We start from the raw sequence: 10,946 nt of genomic DNA, 5'->3' as shown, positions 1-10,946 counted from the left end.
AGCCTTCAGAATGGGAGAAAAGAATAGCAAACAAAGCAACTGACAAAGAGTTAATCTCAAAAATATATAAGCAGCTCCTGAGCTCAATTCCAGAAAAATAAATGACCCAATCAAAAAATGGCCAAAGAACTAAACAGACATTTCTCCAAAGAAGACATACAGATGGCTAACAAACACATGAAAAGATGCTCAACATCACTCATTATTAGAGAAATGCAAATCAAAACCACAATGAGGTACCATTACACGCCAGTCAGGATGGCTGCTATCCAAAAATCTACAAGCAATAAATGCTGGAGAGGGTGTGGAGAAAAGGGAACCCTCTTACACTGTTGGTGGGAATGCAAACTAGTACAGCCACTGTGGAGAACAGTGTGGAGATTTCTTAAAAAACTGGAAATAGAACTGCCATATGACCCAGCAATCCCACTTCTGGGCATACACACTGAGGAAACCAGATCTGAAAGAGACACGTGCACCCCAATGTTCATCGCAGCACTGTTTATAATAGCCAGGACATGGAAGCAACCTAGATGCCCATCAGCAGACGAATGGATAAGGAAGCTGTGGTACATATACACCATGGAATATTACTCAGCCATTAAAAAGAATTCATTTGAATCAGTTCTAATGAGATGGATGAAACTGGAGCCCATTATACAGAATGAAGTAAGCCAGAAAGATAAAGACCAATACAGTATACTAATGCATATATATGGAATTTAGAAAGATGGTAACGATAACCCTATGTGCAAAACAGAAAAAGAGACACAGATGTACAGAACAGACTTTTGGACTCTGTGGGAGAAGGCAAGGGTGGGATGTTTAGAGAGAACAGCATTGAAACATGTATATTATCAAGGGTGAAACAGATCACCAGCCCAGGTTGGATGCATGAGACAAGTGCTCAGAGCTGGTGCACTGGGAAGACCCAGAGGGATTTGGTGGAGAGGGAGGTGGGAGGGGGGATCGGGATGGGGAATACATGTAAATCCATGGCTGATTCATGTCAATGTATGGCAAAAACCACCACAACACTGTAAAGTAATTAGCCTCCAACTAATAAAAATAAATGGGAAAAAAATAAAATAAAAGCAAAAAAAAAAAAAAAACAAACATAACCTGGAATTTCCCCTTTCCCATCCTGGTCATCCTCCTATTATTCCTAATCAGCCAAACCAGAAACCTAGATGTCATCCTAGCCCTCCTCTGCCATCACCTCCCTCATCTACTTACAAAATCCTATTGACTTTACCCCATAACAGCTCTGAAACCTGAAGCCTTCCCTTCCATCCCTCTGCCTAATTCAGCCTCCCATCATTCCACATCTAGATCACAGCATCAGTTTCTTAATGGGTCCCCTTTCTCTCCAGGGTTGCCCTGCACTGTCTATTTTCCATGCTGCAGCCAAAGGGTTTGTTCTAAAATGCAAACCTAATTGTGCTCCTCACTTGTTTTAAGAACAGTTGATTCCTCCTGATGCCATAGGCAGCAGCTCTCAGCCCCCTTACTACGCCAACACACCTGGGGTCATGAAGTTCTCAGGAGACACATTTCCTCAAGTGCAAAGTTCAGGCAGGGGGCACAGGTGACAAAATAAACACCCCTCCCCTCCCAGTACAGACAGCACAGCAAAACACCAAATGAATGATGGGTATTATACGGTCTTCTTTCTGGTGGCTCAGACGATAAGGAAGCTGCCTGCAATGCTGGAGACCCAGGTTCAATCCCTAGGTTGGGAAGATCCCCTGGAGAAGGGAATAGCAATCCACTCCAGTATTCTTGCCTGGAGAATTCCATGGCCAGAGGAGGCTGGCTGGCTACAGTCCATGGGATTGCAGAGTCAGATGTGACTGAGTGCCAAATGAGTGACAGGTACTATAGGCACAACTTTATCCTGTTCTGCAGTAACTGCTTTTACTCTATTTTTGGTGAGTCATTCGTAAATTTCAAAACCTCTTATTTGTAGTTATGACTTGAGACACCTCCCCTCCAGAGGTGATTACAACACATCCACGAGTTGGGACATGACAATGGAGATCCCCTGGCCTAAAGGACAAAGTCACTTGCATGGGACACACAAGCCTCCCAGGACCTGCAGCCGCCCCTCCCAGGGTCAGCTCCTGTTCATCTGCCAGTGGCAGCCACATTCCACCTCCACTGAACTGGCCAGAGCCTCGGCAATGTGCCAGGTTATTTCACACTTCTTAGAGTCTGCACATGTGGTCCTCTTCACCCGTAACATCTTCCCATCTCCTCTGTGTTGGTGGACACCTGCCCATCCTATAAGATCCAGGTTTTATGTCTCCCTCGTGGAGCCTTCAGTGACTCCACCAGGCAGCGTGGAAATACATGGAGTCATGTCCTCCAACAGCTTGGTCTAGAGCAGTGGATCTCGATCATTTGGATCTTCCCCCCAGGGGACACTTGGCAGTATCTGGAGACATTTATGGTTGTCACCACTGGGGGTGGGGGAAGCATCGCTACCGGCATCTGGTAAGTAGAAGCCAGGACGCTGCCAAACACCTTGTAACATTTTGGACAGCCTCCCACAAGAGTTAACCAGATCAAAACGTCAATAGTGCTGAGGTACAGGAACCCTAGTGTAGTGGGAAGTAAGTGAATGAACCAGTAAATACAATAAGGTGTGATAAAGTCCTAAGGGGAAGAGTACCAGGTAGCACGAAACACCCTAGCAGGGAGCAATTAATCTAGTCTAGGGAGCTGGGTAAGTTTTCCTAGAGAAACTATTGGGTTGGCCAAAAACTTCATTCGGGTTCCCCCATACAATGGTACGAAAACCTGAATGGACTTTTTGGCCAAGCCAATAAATCTGAGCAGATGCCTGTTTGAAGCAGGAGGCCCAGAATGGACAATGGCTCACAGGTGAGAGAGTGGCTCCAGCAAAGCTTCTTGCTGTTGTTGAACTGCTCAGTCGTGTCCAACTATTATGCCACCCCATGGACTGTACCCTGCCAGGCTCCTCTGTCCATGGGATTTCCCAGGCAAGAATACTGGAGTGGGTTGCCCTTTCCCTCTCCAGGGGATCTTCCTGACCCAGGGATCAAACCTTCGTACTTGCGTCGCCTACTTGGCAGGTGGATTCTTTACCACTGAGCCTCGGGGGAAGCCTACAGAGGAGGAGGGTAAAAAGCAATTCAGGTGACCACAACATCCTTTCCCACCTAAATTCCCTAAGTCCCCCAACCTGGACAGAAGTGAAAGGACAATCAGGGTCAGAAAAGGAGAAAACAATATCCCAGCTTCATTGACCAAAATATACACAATCATGGATGATATCCTTTAAAATTTTGCTATGAACTATTAGCGAGAAACTTGACAGTGATTGTAAAGTTCACCTGAAACAACATATTGGTGATAATATTATAAAGAACAAAAAATTCAAAAGCATAAAACAGTAAGTGGTGATAAAACTTCTCCCCTTCCCTGTCTGCTATATGCACCATGTCCATCTTTCCCTATGGTAACCAGTCTTACTAGGATCTTCACCTTTTTAAGATTTTTTTGATGTGGACTATTTTTAAAGTCTTTATTGAATTTGTTACAATATTGCCTCTGTTTCATGTTTTGGCTGGGAAGCATGTGGGGTCTTAGCCACATGACCTGGAATCAAACCCGCACCCCTTGCACTGGCAGACACAGTCTTAACCACTGGACCACTGGGAAGTCCTCTAATGGTTTGTTTTTTTTTTTTTTCCTGCACCAAGCAGCTTTAAGACCTTATTTTTCAGACCAGGGACTGAACACCGGGCCACAGCAGTGAAAGCACTGAATCCTAACCAGTGGACCACCAGGGAATTCCCAATCTTTTTTTTTTAAATGAGGAGAATATACACATATTTCTAGAAGTTGGTAGTGTACTACACTCTTTTGGAGAGATCTTGAAGATCTCTCCTTTTCAATACACAAGAGTTTCCTTACTTCTTTTTAATGTTCGAATGGTATTCCACAAGGAATACAGTATAATTTATTTAATTGATTCTATATAGATGAAAATTAGGCTGATTAAAAATGCTTGTCACAAACGGCTGTAATGTTTCACATGTATATCCCTGCACATATTTTGTTTACATAAACGCAAGTAAATCTGTCAGGTAGATTCCCAGAAGTGGAATTGCTGGATTGAAGGATTCAAACCATTGCCATATTGCTATATTCTACCAAAATGCCAATCACCGACATTGTGCCAATTATCAACATCAACAGTTTTCCACCTATAATCAATGCATGACAGCATGAGAGTACCTGCTTTTTTTTATTGTTTGTTTTGCTGTGGACCATTTTTAAAGTCTTTATTAAGTTTGTTACAATATTGATCCTGTTTTTTCAGGTTTTGACTTTTTGGCCAAGAGGCATGTGGAATCTTATCTCCCCAACCAGGGATCAAACTCACACCTCCTGCATTGGAAGGCAAAGTCTTAACCACTGAACCACCAGGGAAGTCCCTAGAGCACCTACCTGCTTTCTACATCCTCATCAACACGATATTATCAAATTTTAAAATTTTATTTTTCAAATCTTGTTAGTAAAAATATATCTCAACACAGTATAAAATTATATTTTCTCATGAATGAAGAATATCTTTTTATATGTTCAAGAGCCCTTTGTAGGCAGGACTTTTGTTTTTGAGGTAGAGATCTAGTTTTACTGCACTGGGATTGTATAATTGCGACTCTTTTGGAAATAATTGATGCTTTATTCATGGTGGATATTCTATGGGCATTTTAAAAGGGGGCATAATCTCTATTTTCAAGATACTGAGTCTGATATTTATTAATTGCACTATTTATGAAATATTTTTTTCTAGTTTTTTGTTTGTCGAGTTGATCTGTCATGGGAAAAAATAGTAGTAAGTTTGTCTCCTATTAGTAGTATGTTTCTATTTATCCCTGATAGTCTTGCCATTTTTATTTGACAGAAGATGATGCTCTGTTGTTTGGTTGACAAATATTCATCCCTACTTCATTTGCATTTTGAACTCCACGCTCTAGCGTTACAACGTGTCTTTTCATTTTGAACTGCATTGCTTAGCATTGTAACACATATTTCTTTGTTTACTTAATGATTTTTGTCTTGAATTCAATCTTGACTGATATTAAGATGTCTATCCCTGCTTTTCTGTATCCATTTGTGATACTTTAAAAAAAAAAAAGGAAGAGGAGAATGAGGGATGGTGTGCTCTACCACATATTTAAATACTATAATAATGAAAACAATTTAGCACTAGTCCCTTTTCGTAAAAGCTGACAAATAAGCACTCAAAAATAGACCCTAGGAAAATGACCTCACATATGATATTAACAACCTAAAAGCAAAATGAAGGATTATACAACAAAATATAATAAATGGGGCTAGCATAAATAAAAACCATGAGGGGGGGAATGATTTCTTCACATTGAACCATACACTAAAATAAACAAATAATAATTAAGAATTGAAAAAAGTTTTAGTGACATATAGGTGAATATTTATATGATATAGTGATGAGAAGAATAAGTATAAAAGCAATAGTGCATGCTAAGTCACTTCAGTCATGTCCAACACTGTATGACCCCATGGACTGTAGCCCACCAGGCTCCTCTGTCCATGGGATTTCCCAGGCAAGAATGCTGGAGTAGGTTGCTATGCTCTCCTCCAGGGGAATCTTCCTGACCCCAGGGATCAAACCCACATCTCTATGTCTCCTGCATTGGCTGGCAGGTTCTTTACCACTAGTGCCACCTGGGAAGCCCCTAAAAGCAATGATAGCTATCACAAAAGAAACAATCAATATAAAAATAAAATATTTTTTAAAAAGCTGGGGGGCGAAAAAAAAAAAAAGCTGGGGGGCGGGTGGTTAAGGTAAAAGGGGGAAATGTGAGCACCAGAGCACTCCATGCTGTGGCTCCAGTATCTACTCTACTGACCTGACTCTACACCATTTTCTGTCTTCTTTCTAACAGTGTTCCTTAGTTTACAAGACCACATTCTGGATTCATCTGTGTTTCTCTCTGCTGCTTCATTCCTATGTTCAAACAATGAATTGTCTATAACGTCACTTAAAAAGCCCAAATAATCAAAATAATTATAAACAAAATGAAATGCCAAAGAATAAATTGAAAAAAAAGAAATTTCAATAAATATGACAAAAAAAGTTGTGAACATCCTTAAAATATGAAGAATTCATTAAATTAATAAGAAAATACTAAAACACTAGTAAAAATAAAAGAGTAGTAAAAGGATAAGAAACCAATGCAATATTGTAAAGCAATTATCCTTCAATTTAAAATAAATAAATCATAAAAATAAAAAGATAAAAGGCACAAAAACACAATTCTGAAAAAAGAGATACAAGTGGATAACATAAGAAAACCATCCAACTTCACAAATAATCTAAAAAATGGTAAGGCAAAGCAATGTGCTATTACTTTTTGCTCATGAAATTATCAGAGAGGGGAAAAAAATGAGCCATACTCTGAGCACAACTCAAAATATCATAGAAACTTTCACACACAGGCTGGGTTACAATGTAAATTGATAAAACAATTCTGAAAAAGAAATTTTTAATATTCAAGCAGATGACTAAAGAAGTTCATGTTCTTTAATCTAAATTTCTTATACAGGAATTTAGTCCAAAGAAATAGAAATTTGGCAGATTTAAGTGCAAAAAGAAGTCTGAAAATATTGTTGCATTTATACCCCCCAAAGGGGGCACAATTTAAATGCCATGAATAGAACAACTAAATAAATTACAGTATGTCTATCTAATGAAAAATCTATGCAGTCATTAAAAATATTTTAATGATGCTAGTTGGACATTTCCTACAAATGTATATAAAAGATACTCACCCTTGGAATAACGTAGGGTAGGTAAATTTCAAGACAGACAGGACATACTGAAAAACAAATATCAAATTAATGGACATTTTCAAATTATAGAGAATTGATAGACCATATAATCAAGGAAATCCCTACTAAAGAAACATAAATACACTCAAGTTTCAAAAAGGCCTTTCTTATTCCTCCCCAAAGAAATCACACAGTGGGGAAAAACAATGACCTTCTAATTTATACTAAAGAGAGGGGCTAAGTGAAGTCAGAGAGACAAGTATTACATGCTATCACTCATATGTGGAATGTATTTTTTTTAATGACAAATGAACCTATAAAACAGAAACAGACTTACAGATATTGAAAAGAGAAACCTGTGGAAGAGGGATAAATCAGGGCTTGGGATTAACATATACATGTACATGAAATAGACAACCAGCAAGGACCTACTGTAGAGCCCAGGGAACTCTACTCTGTATTCTATGATTACCTATACGAAAAAAGAAGCTGAAAAAGAAATGAGCATATGTATAATTCAATGACTTCACTGTACAATTGAACCCAATACAACATTGTCAAACAACTATATTCCAGTAAAATTTTTTAAAAAGGGGGTGAGGGAAGCTGCTTTCCCCAGGGTCACCAGAAGCCTGACCACCTCTCAGCTGGGGATGGAACAAAGTGGAACATACAACAGCTGGGCCAGATACTGTGGCCAGCTGATCCCTCTCAGCATTCCCAGACCTTGCAAGTGCCATGCTATAACTGTGGCAACTCCAGAGAAAACTGGAAAAACCCCTGGACACAGCTGGTTTTCTCAGAGTATCCACTTGATAAATTAGATATATTGCCCAGTTTACCTAAAAATTCACTGCCTTCTGTGTTTGTCATCCTATTCATTCTTTCCTTTGTTTTCTTTCCACTTTTGTTTGGTTTTGCATTCTTAGGATTTTTTTCCTAACTAATTCTGCTCAGGTAACTAACATGTTGGGTGTGTTTTTTAAGGGTTTTGTTTTTTTTTAAGCCAATTCAACTAAGATCAACTTGTATTTCTCTTATGTCTTTTAACCAAATTTACAGCACATTATTAACAGGAGAACTGTATTTTGTCTTTCTTTCTGGGTATCTTTTTCTATTTTTTCTATGATGGAACACTTAAAGAATTTTTTAAAAGCCTAAAGACCATTAAATGGCTTTAAGCAAGGACACCACTGATTCTTCACATGATCTAAAAAGCGCAATGCTGCTGCTGCTGCTGCTAAGTTACTTCAGTCATGTCTGACTCTTAGCGACCCCATAGATGGCAGCCCACCCGGCTCCCCCATCCCTGGGATTCTCCAGGCAAGAACACTGGAGTGGGTTGCCGTTTCCTTCTCTAATGCATGAAAGTGAAAAGTGAAAGTGAAGTCGCTCAGTCCTGTCCAATTCTTAGCGACCCCATGGACTGCAGCCCACCAGGCTCCTTCGTCCATGGGATTTTCCAGGCAAGAGTACTGGAGTGGGGTGCCATCTCCTTCTCCGGAAAAGCGCAATAGACTGGTGTTATACAAGCTTACATTTCTATTTTTTTCCCCCATGGATTAATCAACCTGTAATTCCCCGTGTATGAATTTCTAAATATTACAAGTATAGTTACCTGCCTATGCTCTGGTGTATATATCCTAGAGATGGACCTTCATTCTTCTTTGAAGCCTATTTACTCACATTAAGTCAATATGTTCCTCTGCACTTTCCTCTGATATTTTATTTGTAACATTGAGACAGGGGAAGGATTATGTTAGCATCTGGACCATGTCTTGCATCATCCTGAACAACCTACATGAAGACAATAAATGCTCATTCATTGCTATTTGCTAGTAGTTCTTTTCTAGAGAAAGAGGGTTTTAGGTTTGCTTTTTTTCCCCCCACAAGGGGGAGTGGAAAGAGAGTAGTAGAGACCCTACGGTGGGGAAAGGTGGTCCTAAGACCCCTATCATCACTTTGGCTTGGCATCTACCCCAGAGTCCAGGACAAGGGGTGATATCCCACCCTAGCTCACAGGGATCTAACAATTCTCTACCTAGTGCCAAACCCAAGGCTCCCTCCTAACAAAACAAAAACACGGTACCACTGCTTTTCTGACTTTTCATCAAAAGGGTTTTATGACATTAAACAAAATTAGGTTTACGTTTTATTTTTTAATAATTTCACGAAAAACTCTTAAATATATTCGAAATGCCTGGGATGGAGTCACAAGAAAAATAGGTTTGAGAATCAGTGGTGTGAGGCAGAGATGGAGATGGACTGATATCTTGTATTTAAAGGCTTCAGGAACCTTGGTGGTTCTGGGCAGGGGTATGTTTAGAAGAGAGAGCAAAACGTGCATGATTTCCTCTCCTACTCTTCCTCCTAGAGGGAACAGGGGCCAACAGCTTTCCCCTTCCCAAAAAAGTAGTCCACATATCCAAAAATGAAGTTCCTGGGAATTCACCAGTCAAAAATCCAGTTTCCCAGTAGATGTAAAGAATGTATGACAGCACGAGAAACGAGGACAGTACTGTCCAACAAATCTTCCTTCTAAAAGAGCATCGTGCAGAGTTGTTTTCTTCTCCATCACCATCAGGAACAAATCAGATAAAAATCGGGAGGCAGTATTTGGTCCACACACGATTTGGGAACTCAGATCCCCCACGGGCAATCATCACCACCCCGCCCCCGCCCCCCTCACCTTGTTCGTGAGGTAAGAAGCCAGGTAGCAGGTACAAAACGTGAGGCCGACCAGACACTTCTTCACGCACATCTGCTAACTTGCGCCCCTTCCCAGGGACCCCCCAGAAGCCCCACTGCCGCCACCAGAGCCGGGCCACAGCCCTTGCTGCCAGGACCGCCACGTGGCTGCGAGCTCCGCCAATCGGCGCAGCGACCGCCCCGGGTGCCTGCCTCTTAAAGGGGCCGCGCCTCCTCAAGAACTCCCAGGCTTGCGGTGGGCGGGGCCAGCTCCCCAAGATGTGGAGGGAGGAATAAGGTTCACTAAGGCCGAAGCGACTTAGCCGCAGCCGCAGCGGCAGCCGGGCTGTGACCACCTGTAGAGCAAGAGCGGGTACTCCTTGTAAAAAGGTAGAAAATGGTGTAAGAGGGGAGAAAAGCAGCTGACAGAACAATTCACAACAGTCTATTAACACTGAAAGAAAAATGTTCAGAGCTAGCCCACTGAATCCTGAGTAAACTAAATGAAAAGAAATCCACTCAGATATATTTACATATTAAAATTCACATTTTTATTGCATTAAAAATATCAACATATAATTTGCTGTATAACCATTTTAACCATTTTTAAGTGTATAGTAGTGTTAATTACATGCACATTGTTGTGCAACAGATTCTAGAACTTTTGCATCCTGCTAAACTGAAACTCTACACCCAGGGAACAGCTTCCCCTGGGGCCCCTGGGAATGGGAACCACCATTCTATTTTCTTCCTACTGCTTGGGATACCTTATCTGAATGCAATCAAGAATATATATTTTATTAAAAATTATTCTCCCTTCATTTATCTTTTATAGTTAGAGCATTCAGTTCAGTTCATCCGTGTCCAACTCTTCATATCAATTTAAAAAATAATTGTAAAGGGAACAAAACAAAATATTTGTTGTTAGAAAATGGCAACCAGCAATTACCTAGCAGTCCAGTGGTTTGGACTCCAGGCTTTCAATGCCAGTGGCCCAGGTTCAGTCCCTGTTGGGGGAACTAAGATCCCACAAGTCACACTGTGCAGTCAAAAAAAGAAAGAAAGAAGGAAAATGGCAATGGGTTGCATAGGGTTCAAAAATCACTGTGTCCCAATTGAACCTAACCGACCTATATCCATAACACCCCACTATAGAAAACTTAGGAAAATTCTGTCATCACTAAACATATTATAGACTTTCCTACCCATATACCTAGTTTTATGCTGTTCATTCCAGCTAAACTAGCTTTATAGCTTCTCTCCAAATTGGTTGTCTAATTTGGTAGCACCTCCTCCATGCAGCCTTTCCAGATTTCTCCAACCAGCAAAGAATCCTGAAACATTCACTATCTATAGCTGTCATGTGGCAATTAATCATGCACTCTTTTGAGACAGAAGTGTTGTATTGT

At 40.6% G+C, this 10,946-nt stretch overlaps 1 protein-coding gene across 9 annotated transcripts in view; it reads right to left on the bottom strand.

The window, feature by feature from the left end:
- Nucleotides 1-9,704, bottom strand: part of TMEM241 (transmembrane protein 241) — a 112,263-nt gene extending 102,559 nt beyond the window's left edge. For 8 of the 9 annotated variants that reach the window (XM_043443744.1, XM_043443749.1, XM_043443748.1 and 5 more), the window contains exons 1-2: nt 9,539-9,704; nt 6,850-6,896 (exon numbers count right to left, since the gene is read on the bottom strand). In XM_043443744.1, the coding sequence (XP_043299679.1) occupies nt 6,850-6,896; nt 9,539-9,610 (119 nt within the window). In that variant the 5' untranslated portion in view covers nt 9,611-9,704. Of the gene's footprint in view, nt 1-5,927; nt 6,026-6,849; nt 6,897-9,538 lie in introns of all 9 variants that reach the window. The other variant, XM_043443752.1, reaches the window with a different exon arrangement.
- Nucleotides 9,705-10,946: the final 1,242 nt, after the last annotated feature.

The sequence above is a fragment of the Cervus canadensis genome, chromosome 23, assembly GCF_019320065.1.
Source record: "Cervus canadensis isolate Bull #8, Minnesota chromosome 23, ASM1932006v1, whole genome shotgun sequence".
NCBI classification, from domain to species: Eukaryota; Metazoa; Chordata; class Mammalia; order Artiodactyla; family Cervidae; genus Cervus; species Cervus canadensis.
The sequence above is the reverse complement of the archived record's forward strand: the minus strand, read 5'-3'. Positions and strand labels throughout refer to the sequence as shown.